A 21,476-nucleotide genomic window follows, 5' to 3' on the forward strand; every position below is an offset into this window, starting at 1 on the left:
ATACGGGAAGATACACAGAGAAGAGAACTGCTTAGCATTTATATTTGTGCATTTGTACATTATCGGTGTGCTCTTAAGGGAGGATGTGGCTAACGTTACTTGCTGGCCGTTTTTCTGATGTGATCTGCTGCAGATTTAAAACAGGAACACCTGAAGCCTTAAAGACTCGTCAGAGCTGAGCTGTGAACAGAAGAGCGGGGCCAGGTGTTCCTGTGGCTGCAATATTGTGCGAATCCAGGGGTCAAAAAGGTTTGAAAGGCTATCTTATTAATTACATTAGTTGTTTTTATTTACATATATTCATATGTATAACAGAGAAGTAATGGTATCATATGTAAACTCAGGCCACAGGAGATATTTGGCAATAATTAATGAGGTGGTCTCATGGCACACTCAGAGATGAGTCGGATGTCAAACTTGGATCAGAGTGAGATGGAAATGAATTGTAGGGGGGGGGGGGGGGGGGGGGTCACTTTCCTGGTGGAGGGTTGCATGAACCTCGAAGCACCTCAGGCTCATGATTGCACTCATGTTTATTTGGTAGATTTTGGTCGTTGTGCTCTTGCTAAACCTGCCCTTTAGTTTCACTTAATAGCAAGGCCGCATCCAGATGAGCGTTGAAGGAATCGAGGCGCGCTGCGCCTGCACGACAGTGTTCGCTTAGTGCAATGCTTTGTCTCTTGTTTTCAACGGTCTACGTATGGCTGCTATCCTAAAAAGTGGCAGTCTGACATAAAAACCTTTTTTTTTTTTTTGTTAATCTGGCAAGTCAATGATTGCTTTTCTTTTCCATCGTGGCTGTGAACATATAATCGTTTTCTTGATCGGGGAATGTGGAATAATTTGCACCAACACTCTGTTTTATGTGTGGAATTTATGACGATCAGCCCTTGGCAGTGAGTTCTCTATAATGAATTTCATGTTGTATCTGGCTACCATACAGCAAACACAATGTCCAAAATTCATGCTCTCGTTAGCACAACAATCCCTCTGAGTGCAGTTAATCCTGTCACAGGCCTGAAGAGCGCACGGGCCCCGAGACTCTGCTGTGATCACCCTTCCTTTTCCTTTCCTGCAGCAGCTCAAATATTTACTCTCCTAATGTTGTAATTTTTTTGTTTTAAGAGCAAAAAGACAGATTAAGGGACAGTTTAGCCCATGATGATTTTTCCCTCTGACCTGCAGTGCTCTTGAGCCAGCATCTTTCCCTCTCCTGACTCTAACAGAACCAGATGACACTTTATTTGTCACTATGGGCCAGAAAAAAACATGCAAATTTGATTTGGCTGTCCTTTAAATCATATCCAGGACTGTGCATTTGTGCCGTGTCACTTATCTATACGAGACAGCTACTCCACATCCATCCACAAACCAGAGTCGCATTTGTGAAATGGTGAAAGACGTAATAAATAAATAAACTAAAATTCAGTATTGCACAGAGGTTCAATATTGCACTAAGAAGCACGCTCACATTAATAAACACATTCAGTTCAAACAGATAAAGTTATTGGGGTTAGCTAACACACCGAACACAATCTGTGCCTGCATCTAAAAGTGTAGCTTGTGGGGAAACCTCCTTAAAACCTTTCACTACCTTGCTTTTTCCACGTGAGCAAATTAAATAAATCAATTTTATATTTGAAAACCCATCTGTGACATGTGCTCGGGTCGATCCCTGCAGCAGATTAAAATGATTTTTTTTTTATGGGTAGAAAATATCAAAATACCGCTGCGGTTTAATTTGGAGTAACTGATGGGCAGATGTTGTACTCTGAGTTTTCCATAAGGTTACATACATACTGTGTGACATGCAGAACACCCCCCAAAACATACAAGAGACAAACATACTGTAAGCCTGGGAGGGAGAGTACTGAGGAGGCGTTTCTCACAAAGGGATTTACAGCGTGGCTGAAAATGAAGACTGAGTGTGAGATTCTGAACATTTTCATCCAGTCAGGAAAATGTTGGGCTCACTCACACTGACAGGTGGTTGTGCTTTACGTGTACATTTCAACAAATATCCTCACCTTTGTGATTCAAATGGGTATCATGGTTTTCCCTTGACCTGGGAAATGTGTAGGTGTGACGTCATGGCTGTTTGGAGGTGAGCGGTGTTTCGTTATAGCAATGTAATAAAGGGAGAGAGAAGCTCGACTCAGCTCCTTATCGCAACAATAACAAAAGCAAACCTGGAATGTCCTATAATCTATAAAATGGCAGTTAGTCTGTACACCAACACGAGACCTCAGAGAAAGAATGACGACAGATCTTTGTTACGGAGGAAGCCAAGAGAGGAGCGTCTTGGTTTGACCTCGCAAAGTCAAAAATGCTTCAAATCAAGGCAGAAAATGTTGCATTTTTGAGTCGGTGTCCAACAATGGCAAAGCTCTCGGGACTTAAAAGGTGAGTTGAATTTGCTCAGAAGAATGGAGGTGACTACAGAGGACTCTGCAACAATGGCTAGTGGTCATTTCTATGAGTCTATTTGCATGGCTCGTCCTCAAGAGTCCCCATCCCTGACCTCCAGCCCCACAGGGATGTATTTACACTGAGGGAGACAAGAATCTCAGTATGTCAGTAACTATGTTTCTCAGGTTTTCTTCTGCTCCAATTCAGAGTAACGTCACGAGCAGCAAAGCTTACTCGTGTTTTAAAATGATCTGTCACAGCTCTTTGCTGAATGGAGGCGTACCAATCAAATAATTACTAATATTTACCTGCATTACAATTTAGTGTAGTTGGGGAGGGGTTAGAGGGCAGGACTTGGAGGGCTCTTGAGCTATTCGTTCACAGTGTGGCGAAAACTCTTCTGCCCCCTGGAAAGTTGTAGGCGCCACACTATTGCAGCACCTGACCCCGCGTCTCGGGTAGTTTGAGGGCCAGGAAACTGCCTGCCGCCAGCGCCCCCGAGGCAAACAGGATGGGTACGGCCTTGGTGATGCCAACGAACGAGGTGAAGATGCTTATGCCTAAGACGGCCGCTAGTTTACAGAGGGCGTTGAGGAAGCCAAATGCCGTGGTTCTGAGGAAGGAAAGATAAGAAGCACAGAGGCATTTCAGGGTCTGAGTACAGATACTCAATGTTACCACAGGGTGGTGCTAGACCTCCTAAAATCAACCTACAGCGTACTACAAAAGATAGTATTTCCTGCTTTGATACACATATGCAGTCTTATTTTATATTACTTTAAATTCATATTATACTACATATCGTACATATAAAGTGGAACCCAAAAATGTTAAAAGCATTTTTTTGGCTTCAAGACAACGCGGTGACCAATGTCATCCATCCCTGTAAGCCAACCAATCATAGAGGGGCATCTCTGATGACATAATTTAACATGTCACCGGCTCTGCCTTCGTGGTGTCAGGGGGGTTTCAGGGCACGCCTGGGTTACTTACCTCTTGTCAGAGGGATAGAGCTCGACGGTCAGCACATCCAGAGAGTTCCAGGAGGCGATGCTAATTCCTCCAAACAGGCAGAGCAGGGCAATCATTGCTGATTCGCTGTTGCCGAAAGAAAGGAAGAAACAGCTGATGCAGGAGATCACGCTGGAGCCCGCTGCAGATAGAGAGGGGGAAGAATGACGAATGAAGAACTGATGGAATTCCTGCATAATTCAGCTGAAAAGGACAAAGATTAGCCTGTTTTTGTTTCTTTGTTTCCTTTCACCACATAGATTTCAGATATCAGGAAATGTAAGGAAGATGGTGTCCTGACCAAAAATTTACATATTTTCCTCTGAATGTATCCATGTAGATTGCCTTGGTATGAGTTGCCCTTTGACAATACTGGTAGTTGTCTTGAATATAACAGAACCAGATGGCATTTGACTTTTTTAGCACTGCAAACCAAGTATTAATTCTCACGTCTTAACAGAAAAGCTGTCTTTGACATCTACAGGCAGCAGCTGAGAAAAGTTCCTTAAAACAAGTGGCTTGCAGTGCAGAGGGAGGTTATATTTAAATGTAAGTTTTCTTTATATTCACAAATGAATTTAATAAAAGCAGCTGCTGCACACAAATAGAAGCCTAACTCTGATTCTCCTGCCTGGAAGGACACGAAGTGCTGAGTAACGCGGCCCATACCGAGCATCCTCAACCGCCCGATCTTGTCCATGAGCAGCGCAGAGACAATGTTGCCTGGCAACACAGCCAAAGTACCCAGGAAACTGACGAAGTAGACCATGTAGGCATTGTTTTCATCACTTATGTCACTGAGCAGGCAGCCCTCTTTGTTGTGCAGGAAAGTGCTGTTGATGAGCTTACAGCTGATCAACCTGTACTTGAAGAGATCTGTGAGGGGGGGGCGTACAGGATGGCAGGAAAGGAGACAGAAAGAGACGGAGGTTAAAAGGACCGATCAGCAAACTGAAGTGCACTGATAATATTAAAGAAAGCAGTTTATTAACAGCTCTGTCAGTGAACTCTTGGACCACAGAGAAGGCTTTGAAAATTACAGAACAGAGAAATTTATCCAAGATTCTGCAGTATGAAGAATGAGTCATAACATTTAACATTTAAAACCTTTACAGAAACGTTCAAACACTGTGAAAGATTCCTGACGTCACCCACAGCTCTTTGGAGGACTGTGAAACAACTACTGGAAGCTCAGTAATGACCAGCTTCATGTCAGCAAGCAGGAAACAGGAGATGTTTCATCAACAATACTCAGCAGCTTTTCTTTCCACCAATACACAGGAAGTGAGAGCAGACCTATTGTTTTGTTTTATTGTTTGTTCTGTGGTAAAGATACATGAATTTCATACATGACGTCATGTATGCAAAAACATTCAATAACTATCACTTTATAATCCATGCATACTTAGCATTATTTGTTATTTTATAACCTAATTTAGAAAGAGTAGCCAGATTAAGTTAGTATTGATTAATTAAGCTAGTCATAGCTGAATGAAGCTGTAGTCTAATTAACATCAATTCTGTTCACTCTAATTAGGGTAGCTGCAGCTGAACTGAGTTCTGGCCTGATTCAAATTGTTCAGGCACAAAAATCCACCCGGTGATGAAAACCTGCTGCGTGGCCCAGACACAGAACAGCTGCTCTAACAAAGAATAAATAACTGCAAGTTTTCTTCAAACTGCTTATTAAACAGTTCCTCCTGATCATCTGCTGTGGGGTTTGTGTCAGTATTTTCCTCAGGTGTCTCACTGACAGCATCGTTCCTGTCAGACTCACAGGTGGACCAGCAGCAGAAGGTTTACTGATTCCTGTGAATGTCAGACGGAGCTCATCGTGAGCATATAAAGGCTCAAAGGATGAACCAGCACATACACAACAGACAACTTAGCAAAGAACCAGTTTTCAGTTGTCTCTTTAGGTACTTTGCTGCTAGCAGCCTGTGGCAGAAACAAATACTTTGTTGACATTTCTTTAGTTGAATCTATGAAAAATGCCAAAGATAACACAGTCTGAAGAGCAAAAAACTGTATTTTTACACCAACAAGGTGATAGCTAAAGAGCTACTCATGAAAGCTGGACATACCTCAGCATGGTGTAATGTGTCCTTCAAAAATCTGAGTAAACTGGGCAAGTGGAGGAAAACTATCTACAGCCTGAAGTATGAAAATCAGTGGCAGCAGATTTGATGGCGTGATGAACAAAACATGAAGATGTCTGTGTAGATTCTCAGTCATCCAGGTCATAGTAGTCTCTGGAGCTTGAAAAAGGCGACTGGACTTCTTTTTGTTTCTTGAAGACGTTTCACCTCTCATCCGAAAGGCTTCTTCAGTTCTCAACCAAATGGTGGAGAGACCCAGGTAAAACATGAAGATGTACGGAGGAGGCCAGCAGAGAGGTACAGCCATGAGTGTCCACAGCACAGCAGAGAAAACTGAAGCTCTGCCTGCGGATGGCACGCCCCATGGCTAACATCTATAACCAGGAGAGGTGCTATGGAAGCAGTGAGGGTTTATTTAGTTTCTCACACACAGCTTCTGCATTTTGGCTTCATTTTTGTTTGTTTGTTTTTTAAAAAAGGTGCAATGTGTTGCGTTTTTGTTCATGTGAGCGTGCTAAAAGTCACTTCCATTAAAGTCAAAGCCTTTTGTTTAAACCTGTAGATCAGTACATTCAGCAAACATACGTCCAACTGAGCAATTCATCGTTCTGCAGTGTAACAATAAGGTGCACCACGGCAACTATCACTCAGTTCTGCATAGAAAACCCAAAGAGACCTTAAGCCTTAATAAGCAAACACGTTTCTAATTTCCATTATAAGGAGGAACTCCTGGCCGGCAGTGATAGCAGCGCTGAGTGACTGCTGGACTCGTGTAAGGACTGCAAACAGCTAACAAAGCCAGAGCGAGTGAGAGTGTTTGCATGTGTGGACACAGCTGCTGAATGTGTAGCAGACGCTGTCCACGGTGTATGATATAGATTTCCACATGTGGGATCATTTGTCTTGTTTCAGTGAGGAAACATTAACACAACAATCCCCCGGTGTGTGCGAGAGGGGATTCAGAGACTTAGCAGTCTGACAAACATCGCTATCCTGCTCAGACACACAACTCACTGCTAACTATGTGTTTCAGACAGCAGTCACCAACTAGCAGCAAAAAGAGTGAAACGGTGCCAGCAGCACAACATTTCACTGACACCATCACACGTGTAAATTTGCCTTTAACTAAAAACAGATATAATATGTTTTCCCATCACACCTGTGTGTGTGTGTGTGTGTGTGTGTGTGTGTGTGTTCCCTACCCGTGTTGTAGAAAAGCGTGGTAATAAAGGTACAGTTCTTGAAGAAGGTGTTGGTGGAGGTGATGTCCTCAAAGTAACACTCCTCAAAGAGTGAATCCTCAAAAACCATCGACTTCATCTTCAGGTTCATGAACCTGCAGACAGTCACACACAGGAAGGGAAGGATCAGGGTGGAGGCATGGAGAGAGTGATCAGATGCAGCACAGGAGTGGAGATTAGAGGGAGACAGACGAAGATGCAAAGAGATGGAGAAACAAGTGTTTGATCACAGAAGATATTCTGTTACAATAAATTTGAATACGCAGAGTTTGCGCTGAAGAGGCGAGGTCAAAGGGAACATCAAAGGCAGGCTCGTTAAGCATGAAAAGTCTCCGAGGCTTCCAGCCAATCAAACCACTGTTTGGAATAAAACATTTGGAAGCCTCATTTATATTTGCATCTGATTTGTTGCCGTCTCCCACAAACTAGCTCTGTCTGAATGAATGAACTCATTAGGCTTCGAAACAGAAGCAGCTGACTGACATGAAGCCCGATTCAAATGGATCTGCTGTCATTCAAAAAGCAAACACCGATGAGGGGGAAAAGAAAACTCACTTGTCATTGAAGTACTCTCCCTGACGGTGAACCTGGTTTTCCAGGGTGAAGTTGAAGGTGACGTGCTGTACCTTCTCCTTGACAAAAACCTTGGTGCGCGAGGAGTACTCCTGCTTCTGCAGGTACTTGATCATGTCGGGGAACCATACCGTCAAACCGTAGTAGCTGCAAGGGAAACAGGACGTAAGACTCTGTCACAAAAAGATACATTTACCAGTAACAGACCCGAAGAGAAAAACAGACAAAAGTATAATTATAAAAGAGAGAGATTAGAGGTGCTCAAAGAAAACAAAGTGCAGGAGCAGCAGAGATGACGCCTGCACAGCTCCTTCCACAGAAACCATCAGTGATGCTGTGGCACTCACACAGCCCACAGTGAAGCCGATCGCCACAAACACACACAGCGCGGCCCCGTCCCCCTTCTTCTCTCAGCCGGGGGTGCGGGTCGAGTGAAGCAGTGATGGCGTGAGCGCGAGTCACTCAGCCGGGTTCATTCGTTCATGCATGTACAGTTTTGGCGTGGTTACGGCCAACAGTAACAAAACTGAATTATAAATAAAGGCGACTTTTGCTGGCAGTCTCTCACCAAACCTTTCAATCTCACTGACACTGCCACACCAAGATTAACGCCGAAGCGTATGTCCTAATATTAAAAAGTTTTGCGAGATCTCACAAAAATAACTCGGGATCTCACAAAAGTGCCACTTTTTTTTTTTTTCTCCCATGTTTTTTTTTTCTCCCATGTTTTTTTTTCCTCCCATGTTTTTTTTTTCTCCCATGTTTTTTTTCTCCCATGTTTTTTTCCCATGTCCCTTGCAGGGTTCCGTAATTTTCAGTGATCATGGCAACAAAACAGCATTAACGCAGTGGGAGGGGCCAAAGCTTCAGGACGAATCTTATTCTGATCCTGTGTTTCTGCTGTACATATTAATTTATTCATTCTCAACAAGAAAAAGAGCCATTTCAGTGATTCAGCAGCAGAATGAAAGCGGCAGCATCCATTCACAGACACAGACCTTTGTTCTTTTCTGTTTATACTTATTGATAAAATCTGCATTTCCCAACTATTAATCATCTAGAAACCTGACATGGAGCAGGAGATAAAGTTGGTCTTTACATTTAAATCACCAACAGCCATCTGACCCCATCACCAAACACAAAGCTGCTGTGATCAATACACACCATAGATTTCACTCTGCAACTCTTCCATTAGTCCACCGTTACTGCACCTGATCCTACCTGAAGGACATGGAGAACCACACAGCCATCATCATGTAGGTGGTGCGCCGGTACTCAGGGGAGAAAATGGTCTGGAAATTATTCCAAACCTGTAGAAACACACACACACACACACACACACACACACACACACACACACACACACACCACACACACACACGCACACACACACACACACACACACACAGATGTGCAAAGAGAAAGCAATAAATCCACAGTACAGTCAGCTAACAGAGAAATAAACAGCATGCACCAGAATCCATTTCCAGTAAACAAACCAGGACAGAAAAGGCAGCACACAAACACACAGTGTCATTAAATACACAACATCTACAAACACAATAATCTCTGACAACATAAAAAGCACCTCTGTGAGTCATTAAAGAAACAGTGTTTGTTCTAATTGCTGTTTTCTCATTTGAAGTTGATTATAAGGATTATAATCTGAAATCTTCTGATCATCACACAAACCAAGCTGCTGCCGTGTGATAGTGCAGCGGCTCTCAGTGTGACCCTCTCATCAAAAGATCGAGGCAACGATGGCCAAAAATGCTCAGCTTGAGCCTTCAGAGCGGGTCATCACAAACCGATTGGCGGCAACACGGAGGTCAGATCCAGCTTTCATACAGAGTCTATAAAAATGTCCCAGGAATATTTTCCCCAGACAGCAGGACTGTGCAAAGGTTTAAAAACTAAGGGTTAACAAAAAGGCTGCATTCATTTTTAACTCAACTGATTATTTGGTAAATGTATGAAGGAGATTAAAGTAGCTGTAAGTACATGCATATATAAATATAAATTTACTGTTAATATCACAGATTTCTCATGCAGATTTTCTCATCCATCCTTAATGGATTGTGTCGTGCTTTTCTCGTCTCGCTGACCCCACAAAAACACTTTATACTGCAAAACCATAATAATGGTTCATTCAGTTATTGCTTTCTTCTATTCATTTGAAGCATCCATTACACGCTGCTCTGAAAAACACGACCTCCCAGTTCACGGACCGTTTGCATCATTTCTCTTTTCATTCTCGTTCCTGTTCATCGAACATTTGTAGGTTAAAGAAGAAGAGTCGGGTTTTTTCACCTGATGGAAGAGCATGTGAGCTTTATCCTCCACTTCTCGTGCCAGGCAGCGCCATCGCCCAGGTTCACCAGCTCATCCATCTGATTCACTGTTTTGATGGTGGTCACCTGGGAGGGTTTGATTTAATGATCGTTAATTGTGCTCCTTTTGAACGTGCTCTGCAGAGCTCTGTGTTAAAGTTTCAGTGAATATTCATACAATTTATAAAATTATTAGTTTTTCATCACTGTTCAAATACTAATACAATTCATCCATGCTATTTGCCTAATGCCTGACCAGTAACACTAAGTTATTTTAATAATTTGACTCATTAATGTAGCAAGAAGAGGTTATAAAACATCTTTGAATCACCGTTTTTCATTATAAAGTATTAATGTGAACTGTACAGCTTGAGGCATTAAGAGATTACAGAAGTTTAAATCTGTTTTAACTCATTAATATGCAAAATTATGCAGCACAGAGCTCTAAACCTGCTGCTCTCGAGAAGACTGCACCACACACCAATTATGATGATGTTATTTTCTGCATTAATGCAACAGTGTTAGCATGAAAGAAGCTTCAGATCCTGGAGTGCAACTTACAGAGAAGACCCTCTCCGGGTAACCCTTGGCCCTCATGTTGGTGTCGTGAACCTGCTTCAGAATCATCCACGCCTCGTCGTGTTTCCCATTCTTGGGGAGGAGAACAAAAAAACGTTTAGCAGATGCAGCGAGGGGGTAAAACCATCCATTCCTCCTTTCAGTTCAAATTAAATGTGAAAATCCTGACACAGTTTATCCCGACTTTAGTTTGCACTTCACGGTGTCGCCTTCCTTTAGTTTGGTCATTGCTTGCTTAGTTGTTTCCAGTTTTACTCTGAAACTTTCCTGTTTGCCCCACTTCCTGCCTTCGTCTTTGTCCTCCATTGTTCAGTGTCACTTCTTTTCTAGTTACTAATAAAACCTTAGTTTATGACTGGTTTGTGCAGATGTATCACCTCTCATCACCAACACTGGGGTTGTCCTGAGTGGACACTCACCCCACCGGCTGTGGGTGAGTGCATCCTTTCTGATGCATTACCCCACCATCATGTGAGCTATTAAGGGCACATGCATCAAGGAGTGCGTGGGGGTAAAATTTGTCTCAGAGGTAGCTGACAGCTGGTGATCATTCACAGTGGACACAGACGGCTCTCTTGGATGAGAAATGAAACGTCTTCATTTCGTAGTCTAAACACTTGAAATGAAGACGATGTGTCTGAGGATATACACTGCCACAAACCTCAGTTTTTATATATATATATATATATATATATATACATACATATGCAAAACGTTTGTGTTCCTGGTGTCTTGTTTTGTTGTTATTGTGCTGTGTTTTGACCTCAGCCTGCAGCCTGTGCATTAATTTCTCTGCTGGATTCTTTGATTCTTCTTCAGATTTCAACGTGTACCACAGTTACTGTTATTACTAAAATGTTAAAATGCTCTTTAAGCCGATGAAGCTTTCAGTCCAAATTGAGACTAAACTGCACACATAATACAGAATTATGTGGAAATGTTTCCAAATGCATAACGCGAGGTTACTGATTTTCTTTTCATGCATTTTCAGTGTCTTTTTACTTCTTTGTCTGTAACCAACTACAATGTCATTTATTTAACTGGATATTCTGATGTGATTGAAAGTGTGTGGGCAGTGAGTGTAGGTGTGGACAATATTACAGTTAAATCAAATTCACAGTAAGCAGGAAGAAGAAGAAGGGAAATGAAGTGAGAACCTCTGACTGTTTAAACCTGCATCCAACATGATGGTTCAGTCCTAATAAACAGACCACAAATAACCACATGCTTGATTCCTTCATTATTTTTAAATAAAGTTTTATCTTATCTCTCCACCTTTTCTGTGTGAGTGTTCAAACAAGCTGCACTGGAATCAGAAACATGGATCAATATTACAGCACCTTCAATTTTCTGTTTACTTCTGGATGATAAATATGTACATATTTATTTGGTTATTCAAAATATTTCAGAAAGGTATGTAAGCAGCACAGCCTGCAAAACATATTTTTGCACTTTAAGGCTGTTTATGAATTCAAGTATTCAAAATGTATTCAAAAATATATTTCCACAAAGTCTGAGTGGAGTACGAGGTGTCAGGCTGACCTCCAGATAGAAGCGGGGGCTCTCAGGCATGGTGGTGAGGGCAGAGATGGCCGCCACAGAGGGGAAGGCACACACCAACACAAAGACACGCCAGCTGTGGAACTGGTAGGCGGAGCCCATCTGGAAACTCCACCCTACACGAGGAAAGGAAGAAAGAGCAGACCTGAGATAGAACTGCAGCAAAAAGCATCTGGTGTCCATCATCATCATGTTTAGTTAAACTGGTCCCACTTTACTGCTGTAGCTGCAATTAGTCCTGAACATAGCTCACACTGGACACCACTGGACTACTGGTTGAAAACCAGTAATGTAATTTAATAATGTGCATTCATTATTTGTTCAGCTGATTGGTGAACACAACGATTAACCAGCATTTGAGGTGTGATGATGAAGCTCTGAACTCTGCACAGAAAGATGCAGTACTCTGATTTCAATGCTGTCTCCGGGTGCAGCTGTGCACCTCTTCCAGCACTGCTGCCATTCTGACCACTCGCCGTTGTAAAGTGAGTCTTTTCTTAAATTTTTGTCAAAGATCATCAGCGGCCATGACAGCCGGATCTCGAGCTATGACCCCCAAGCCAGACCAGACAGCTGTTTCCTGTCTAATAATTTCATAACGTCCAAACCTGAAGGCAAAGCATCAGAAGCACTGCCAGGACCACGTTCATTGTTTTTCAACATTCACAGGGCTGATGCTGATTTCCACTGTGACATTTTGATACAGTGGAGGAGGCACATGTGCCAAAACAGGACAACACAGGACTTTTTCCACAGAGATCTAAAACCGTGCTGAAAGCTGCTGAAAGCAGTCAGTCCAGAGGTGCACAAGGAGACAATCCTGAAGGGCAGACTGTTCATATTTAAATCATGTAAGTTTTTTATTTTTATTTGATGCGTGCGGTTTTCTCACCATAGTGTGGGATGATGGCCCAAGCCATGGCAGACCGCGTAGATGCCACCGATCATCCAGAACATGCAGAGCCAGCTCAAATGCTCTCCTCGCTTCTCCTGGGCCAGGAACTCGGAAGTAATAGGAAAACGACAATGGGGGATGGAGCCCACCAATGCTGCGAGGTAAAAAAGGAATCATCCCCGTAACATAAGACAAACTTCACAGTCATTTTTCTCTTTGGTGAATAACTGAAAAATCACTTAACTGTGCGTATTGTTGTTACATACACAGTTTCTTTGTTTGTGTTAATAATAAATAAAATATAATTGAATTGAATTCTGTTTTACTTTTAACTACAGCACGTATAGAAAATCTCATAAAACTAAACATTATCTCTTCTTCCTAATATTTCAACAAAAATTTGAAATGAAAAAATATGTTATGCTATGATCAGTGGATATTAACCAGAATATCTCAGAGTGGTCAGTGGTCACCCCGTGACGGTCCCCCTGCTTCTACAGGTGTTCCTGTTTCAGCTCACATTGTATATTCAATCAGTTTTATAGATATGGCACCAAGTCACAACAACACCTTAAGGCTCTTTCCACTGTAAGGTAAAGTAGCTGCAATATTAGAGGGAATAATCAGACAATCCCCAGTGGGGAAGAAAAAACACCCTTTAAACAGGAAGTGACTTCTGGCAAAACCAGAGAGGAGCAGATATTATTCTGACTGCAAACTAAAGTTACTGTAACAACTTTCTCCCTGCTTCCCTTCGCCTCGTTTAGAGTGTAATGTTCTCCAGCAACAAGAAAAGAGAAAAAATGTATCTAATATTAATGTATCGTTTTTATAACAGTTAAAAAGACAATCGGAGAGCTGCCGTTTTATTATAACCAACAGCAATGAACACAGAAATCCTTTCACAATAGACTCAAGATAGTACTACTACTACTACTACTACTACTACTACTACATTTCAAATTAAAAACACAGTCAGGATTCCTCCCCATGCTGGTCAGCTCGCTGCAGTAAGACTGCACTTCCATCTTAGTCAATAATTTTGGATCATTTTAAGGACGCTGTTGACTTAAATGAGTGCTGTTTCTGAGCACAAAGGAAACGTGAAGACCTGAAATGTAGCCACTTTATTTTAATCTGTCCTGCCCCACGTGGCATCGCTCTGCCACAGTGGGTCGTGACTGCCTCGTCTCCAGCTCTGGCAGTTAGCCATATGTGATTCATCTATCCCCTTACCCCACGCCAGAGATCAGGCGGCAGAACAGGAAGGAGCTGTAGCCCTGGACGAAGGAGGAGAAGAAGGCAACACGCTGTTGATGGAGAGGGAGATGAGAAGGGTCTGCCGTCGGCCAATCCGGTCGGCCAGGCCGCCCCCACACAAAAGCCCCGACCATCATCCCCAGGTACACAATCAGACCTGGAGGGAGGAGGAGAGGGGAAGAGGGGAGAGTAATGGCAGAAGAATGGATGGGAAGAGATAATGAGAGGAAGAGAGCCAAAGGGCATGATAATGAGTTATTATTCATCAGTAAACTCATTGATATTACTCCCAGCCTTCACTTGCACTTTCATTATTCTTCCACTGCCCAGTAAATGAGCTCATTTGACAGCCTCGCTGGACTCCTGAAGGATTTGCATTAAGCATAAAACAGTGACTTAAATGCAGCATGATCATCCAAACCATATACTTCACAGCACAGAGGGGTAATGTCCAGACTTCGCCTTATTCACAAACCTATTGTGTGAAATATGTGGACAATACCTGGAATATTACACTGTACATGAAACATGAACACTGACCAAGCCCTAAAGTGTAAATGAATAAAAAACAAAGAGAAAAAGAAACAGAGAAGATGATGCTAGTTTGAGGGATTTAAACAGGGAGGTAGTTTCAGGATTTGGAGTTTCATGAATCTCAGTTTGAAGGACCAAGTGTATTATTGCATAATTGGTTGCATATTTGAGACTGAGGGCTGGTTTTAGACCAAAGATGCTGAAAGAGAGTTAAGCAATTGTTTTTATTTCCTTTTTTTTTTTGTTGCAACATTTCATATGAGCTGAAAGTGTTCGCAGGCAGAAGGTTAATCTGTAAATATTGGCTGATATAATCTTAAAATATGCATTATAAATTAAGACATCTGGACTCCTTTTTTTAAAGGGAAAAATCCAAAGTAAACTGGAATGAATCATCATGTTGATTGTTTCTTGCAGTATCTGCTTCAAAGAAAACATTTTTTGGAGATTATGCTTATTCGGTTTGTTGGTGAGAAGAGCAGTAAGAAGATCTACACCCCACTCATGTCTGTGGGCCCGTCTCTAAGACTGAGCATGGAGCTGGACACAGAGCAGGAGTTTCAGTGATCGTACTATAATAATCGTAGAATATGTCTGCGTGCATGCTTGTATGTTCCCATCTCCTCCAATGTTGATGAAACTTGAATAAATCTTGTCTAGAGAACTGTGAATGCCAACATTTATACGGTGTATAAGTATTTTATACAAATCCCGCATTGATATATTTGTAACAAATGTCGGTCAGATTAGAGCAGCTTCCTTCATCAGGCTGACTAAAAAAGAGAAGAATTCCCATCATCTGAGTTATTTACCTGCCTACTTAGCTTCGCACAAAAAATGACACTGTGTATCCTCCAAGGCGTGAAACTGCTTATTTGAAATACCATCAAACAAAGGCTGGAACCAAAGATAACTCCTAAAGTCTCCCAACTTGTGCATTTCAGCACAATTCTTGTACTTAGTTTGATTTATTATCCTTTCAGACATTCTCTGTGTGTTTGTGCAAACTGACAGTTAAATACAGCCACAACAGATATTACACGCATTTAGCAACAAAGTGCTCCATAACAAAAGCAGCTTCAGCAACAATCAAAGTACCACAAAGTGAAGGTGATGCATCCCCATCATTCGTTAACCAGTGTTAAGCTGGAAGATAGGAGAGATTTTTGGGCACGAGTTGTTTACAAGTGTGGATGTAAATATTCTCCACAGGGAGGATGAGATATATCACTGAGACCTGTTCCCCCTTCCCCACCATGCTGGACACAATTTTACTGAGTTTGTTATTAACTAATAACTGAATACATCTATGCTGCTATATATCATACAATAAAGCACAAAGTGGAAAATACTCCCCACAAATGAGAAAAATGACATGTGTTGATTCTGATGAAGCTTTTCATCAGTCCCTAAACATTTCTACTCTTTCCCTTTAATAACTGCTTCTTGGTGTTTCTTTCCACTTCAAATTGTCTATACTGCCAGACAGTTTAGACTGAACATCGTGGAAAAAGCTGGGTTCGTCTCTTCTGCATCTCGAAGTCGCCACCAGGGACGAGGCATGCTACTAACAGAAACGAACACCGCCTCTGTCAGCCCGTCTTGTGATTTAAGGTGCTAACGTGACTCATATCCCACTGCATCTATCCCACTCTCTGTCTGTCAAGCCTCTCTCTGCAAAACCATGATGCTCCCACACCACACGTACACCAAGTGATCGCCACAATCAGCGCCTTATTGACTTCCTGTCAACAGTGTTCGCACTTTGGGGGTGTTCAGTGACACAAGTTATTGGTGAGATCCACTCTGAATGTTTAAGCGCAACGGTGCACCACACAGTGCCTGGTTGACACATCTATATTTAAATCTCATTATCGCTCTGCTGTATGTGAAAAGGTAGTAATCATACATCCGTATGAACTCCAAAGCTCAAGTCTGATTGGATAATAAACACACTCCAATATTTTCCAGTGGAGACACTGAGTCAGTGTTATTAATTTCTGGATCAATTCAAGCGGAAAAAGCTTGTGGCATTAAAGCAATACTATCACATTACTTCATGCAATAACGTACCGCTTAAAAAAAAAACGTATAAAATACACAAAAAATGAATGCATTTAAATCTGTTTCAAGAATAAAGACAGATACCAACAGGCTGTGAAGAAACCACCGTTTTGAATTTATGTCTAAAACATCTTTGTAAGTTCTGCAGCTGAAGCTCAGCCAGGGCCGGGTTACACTTTTATGTATACCAATTTGTACCAAAAGATGTTGGATCGAGTCAGTGTAACTTCATCAGGACAACTCATTGAAAATTCATCTTATTCTGAAGAGAGGCCTGCAAAGGCAACGCTAAAAAGAAAAAGCGAAAGAACACATCAAAAACACTGGAATCCACCCATTGGTAAAATGCTACCCCCTGGTGGTGGAAGCTTCAGTTACATTTTTGCAGAGGGTAATTACAAACTATACCTTTAAGGCCCATTTGGTCCAAGAGCACTCAATGGAATTATCTGATAAATACACACACCCATGAAGCTAAAGGAGGCTTTGAAATGCAGGGCTCAAACCAGTGGGTGACATCACAGTAGCTGTGTCTACCTGCTATGTACTGTACACACTATGACTGAAGCCAACACTGATAATGGACAGCTGACGATCAGATCTCAGAGGAATACAAGCTCGATCTTGTCTGGCTTTTGCTTTAGATAGTTTCAACAATTTAGTCCTCTACCTGAGTGTAAGATATTGAGAATGACAACAAAAACTAACTGAATACAGAAGCACAATGAGCTGGTAAGTGTATGACAGAACAAGGCCCAGGACGGAGCCTTGTAGAATTCCTGTTGCGAAGCAGCATGGCTCAAACACAGATCCTTAATGTCACCTGTGAGCTGTATCCTTCAGGTTAAGGTGCAAAGAGAGAAGGTGCAGAGGCAGACACGCCCAGGCCCTTCAGGCTATATTGGATGAAAATCATTTTCCTGCACAGCTCCTGGAACACGTAGGTTAGTGGACCTTGAGCTGACGCTGTTTAATCATGACAAGAACTTTCAATTTACTATGCAAGCATTAAAATTTCTGTGGTAGCAAGAAGCTGACTGCTAATCAAAGCTGGGCTTACCAATAAGCAGCAAAATCTGAGACAGTCAGTCCCTGCTTATTTTGCTATAGAGATCAGCTTGCACTGCAATGCCATCATGCACCACTAATCAGGGTCCAACTGTTCTCAACACAATGGGAATCACGGCATCATATCGAACATTGCTTCTTGTTTCTATCACAAAAACTCAGCACTGTAAGTGATCCAGAAAACCAGTGAAGGGTCAATCATGCAGGAAAAAGGTTTTAACTGCATCTGGTAATACGATCCATTAATGATCCCTCACACAGCCTGAAGTGCCGGGATGCTGGTTGGCAGGAAAGCCAAAGTTAGCACAGGTGATGGATTACCTGAACCTGAATAATATGAAGGGGAGTGTCCTTTTCTTTTAAATGAAAAGACCTTTGAAGGAAATGATTAAAGTGTGTGTTTGTCTCTGCCTGTGTGCGACTCATTCCTGTTGTCTGTCCTTTTTTTCCTTGATTGTGTATTTCAGTGTAAACACTGCAGCTGTTGGAAAATGAACAGCAGGTGACTTTCCCTTCTTTGATCAATCGCAGTGCAATTCGTTGCACATATAGCTGTGTGTGTGTGGTGTGTGTGTGTGTCATTGTGGAGGCTTCTTCTAAATCCCTTTCCAAAGTCACAGACTTCTTTAAAGGTTAAAGCAGTGTTTCCCTGCATATACGTAGACTTGGGTAAAGCATGTTAATGGTCACTCAGTTATATTTGATCCCTCATTTTAAGCCATCTTTTAGATTTTTTAACTCAATCCTATAGGTGGTTTAACCTACAGGATTAGATTAGGTTAGAAGTGTTCTGCAGATATGGACTCATAAGCTGGCAGAGCTCAGCTGTGAGCCACTTCTCCTGGAAATATCCTTCATAGCAGCAGCAACAACTAGCAAGTGATGATGGTGATGATCGCCGCAATGCAGCAGCACATCAAGTAGACAACCAGGCAGGCAGAGAGACAGCCACAGTGGGTAGATGGGTCAATGTTTCTTCCTAAACCTCAAATGCAGCTGTGGGCTGAGAGCCTGACTGCTGGCTGACCTTTTCAGCACTCGCTGTAACTGCATCATATCGTTCCTGCTCTCATCACATTTGGTTGGCTTGCATTTGTCTGCCTGTGTGCCTAGAATGCATTAGCAGCTGCATTTGGTTGAGGATGATTTATGTCCCAGTTTATCTCCCTTCTTTATCTGAGGGAGAAATTATTGATTGGAGGGCTGACTTAAGTTCAAAGCTTGCCTTAAGCCAATCATGCTGTCATCATATTTAGTTCATGTACTTTTAAATGCACCAGTTCAACAGAAACAAAATAAAACCTTAAAGTAAACTATTTTTCTGTCATCCATCCATCCTCTTCCTAAGAGACATAAAGTGGACTCATGGCATTGATTTTGGCCACAGCAGGAAGCCTGTTTACAGGCTGCCAACCAGGCAACATAACACAGATGTGTTTCCAAAAAACTAATGAAACTCAATATTATTTAGTCACTGAGTAAATAAACTTAGGTGCTTCTGTGTTAGTTAAACAAGAAATTATCAGCAAAAATGTAAGAAAATAAAGTCACATTTTCAACACAAAAGGTGATGATATTCCAAAGTTGTGTTTATGTTGTGTTGATTTATTCTGTACCAGTTTCCCTTTTGTGTTCAGTACAAAACTGGGATGCCTGAATAGTGCAACAAAAAGGAATTTGCAGCGCTGCAATGACCCAGTTCTAATTCTCAGCAGCAGTGGTGCCTGATGGAAGCTGTGATTGATACAGGTTGTTCTGACTACACCGTAATAGACAAATGGGGTCACCACCCACAGGGACTACATGAAGCACACACTGTAAAATGTAAGGGAACAGAGGGAATGGGCAAAAAAAAACAAAGGGCAGATTTTACAGTGAACATGATGTGAGGCCTCCTGGGTTACATTTGTTATAGACTGTATATAAAAGAAAGAAGAAGCCTCTGCTCCAAACAGAAGCCAAAGTTTAAGGCCAAGAGTGAGCGCTAAGGCTGCTATAAGAGGAGTTTACGGGGAAATGATCCTACCTGAGAGGTAATGGTCTCAATCACTTGTTTCAAGTCTTAGTCAGTGGAAGGATGTAAACTATGGCCCCATTTAGAGAAATAAATCTCACTCATGATGCCTGGATTCCTCATCACCAAGCTGGTGATGATGAAAAATTCTCAGAGAGAGAGCATGCAAAGGTGGTGGACATCTACACCATCACCTACAGCATGAGCCTGTTTCCTGCGAACTAAAACACCCAGAAGGAGACTGAGAGGCCATCACGCAAACATCCAACCAACACAATTCTGCCAAACAGCACCGAGACGCCAACATTTATTATAGTTTTCTTTTTATTTTACAGTTTCATGGAGAAAATCTTAAATCTTGAATTGTGTTCATTTAAATAATATTCCACTGTGAAGCTTTGATGCTTTTCATGTTATTTTTATCGACTTCCAGTGAATAGACCTTCCAGTAAGCTGTAGATGTTCAATATCACAGACGCTTACTGCTTTCTATTCTCCTACATTTTAAGTATTCATGTGATGTGTTGTTTTTTTCCCCCGACAAGCTGAAATATGATTTACGCCGAAAGAGAGCGAGGCGAGCAGGATGAGGTGCAAAACGATGAGAGAGGAAGGAGGGGGAGGGGAGGAGGGGGAAAAAAACAACGACAGAGAGAGGGGGGGGGTCAGTGCTGTGACAGAGCTCCCAAGACCTCCAGGGTAGTGTGTATGCAGGGTGTGTGTGTGTGTGTGTGAAAACGGAGAAAAGTGTGGCAAGATTGTGTGTCTGTGTGCACGAATTAAAGAGGGGGCAGGGCGGCAGCCCCTCTATTAATAGCCAGGTTTCCCCTTTCTGCCAGAGTGCGCTGAGCTTTTGAAGGATGCAGTGGTGGAGGCTGGGATCATGTATACAGCTATGACTTTCTACACAGTCACACCTCTCAGTTTTTCATGCTGGGCTCTGATAATAGTGTATAACAGGTTATAGATGACAAACACCTCTCTTTAAACTCTCAGAAACAGGGGTGCAGTCCATTTCTGTCTCCAGGGGTACAATCCTACACAAATGTGGCTCCCCAGGGTTATTGTTAGATACCTTGTAATTATGGGTACCTTTGAGGAGTCAAAAAAGTACACATAGAGACAGACAGAAGTTGGGCAAAATATTCATGTAATTTAAATGAAAAGGATTAATACTTCCTGACACGTGTCATTGTGTCTCTCTGAACAAACTGAAGTGGTTTTATCTGATTATAAATGATTTCTCTGCCTCTTTCAGGAGGACTTCAGTGAAGGTTGGAGTATTTCAGTACACACACACACATATCCCTATGCATTATTCTCTCTATTTTTTCTCTCCTGGGTGATTTGGTAGTTTGATCAAGTGGTTTGTTGTTTTGTGGGTTTAATGACTTTTCTCTTTGTGCTTATTAAGCACACTGAGATTCTTCTGTAGCTTTCCCTCTTGTTGTGGGTCTCTGCTGCTTCGGGCCGTTTATTAACAAACACATAAATAAACACCAGGAGAACAGAGTTACTCAGGTGACTGTGAAAGTCTAATATCCACTGCTACCCATGAAAGCTGAAATAATAAATGCGGTAACTGCTGTGCGGTGCGGGGCCTCACTTGGTGACAGTATAGTGTGTACCAAGGGCTTCATTCACTGCAAACAAACAACAGTGCAATCGGCTGATTAAAAACACGCTGGCAGAAGAGGGAAAGAACTCCTGAAATGAGGCTGTTTGATTCATCCCCGCAGCTCTGTTGGGCAGCAGCGCCCCCCCCCCCCCCCCCACCTCCCCCCCCCCCCCCCACACACACACACACACACACACAGAGGAAACAACGTCAGGTGTTTT

General features: G+C 42.2%; 1 protein-coding gene across 1 annotated transcript in view; it reads right to left on the reverse strand.

Moving 5' to 3' along the window:
* Positions 1 to 459: 459 nt before the first annotated feature.
* sv2a (synaptic vesicle glycoprotein 2A) overlaps positions 460 to 21,476 on the reverse strand; it is a 47,719-nt gene continuing 26,702 nt past the window's right edge. Inside the window, 16 exon segments of the mRNA XM_030749359.1 lie at positions 460 to 3,022; positions 3,403 to 3,562; positions 4,090 to 4,296; positions 6,722 to 6,855; positions 7,316 to 7,480; positions 8,555 to 8,643; positions 9,644 to 9,660; positions 9,663 to 9,750; positions 10,225 to 10,314; positions 11,785 to 11,918; positions 12,695 to 12,728; positions 12,730 to 12,810; positions 12,812 to 12,851; positions 13,934 to 14,003; positions 14,006 to 14,069; positions 14,071 to 14,114. Of these exon segments, the coding sequence (XP_030605219.1) occupies positions 2,839 to 3,022; positions 3,403 to 3,562; positions 4,090 to 4,296; positions 6,722 to 6,855; positions 7,316 to 7,480; positions 8,555 to 8,643; positions 9,644 to 9,660; positions 9,663 to 9,750; positions 10,225 to 10,314; positions 11,785 to 11,918; positions 12,695 to 12,728; positions 12,730 to 12,810; positions 12,812 to 12,851; positions 13,934 to 14,003; positions 14,006 to 14,069; positions 14,071 to 14,114 (1,601 nt within the window). The 3' untranslated portion in view covers positions 460 to 2,838.

The sequence above is a fragment of the Archocentrus centrarchus genome, chromosome 16 (assembly GCF_007364275.1).
Source record: "Archocentrus centrarchus isolate MPI-CPG fArcCen1 chromosome 16, fArcCen1, whole genome shotgun sequence".
In the NCBI taxonomy this organism is placed as follows: domain Eukaryota; kingdom Metazoa; phylum Chordata; class Actinopteri; order Cichliformes; family Cichlidae; genus Archocentrus; species Archocentrus centrarchus.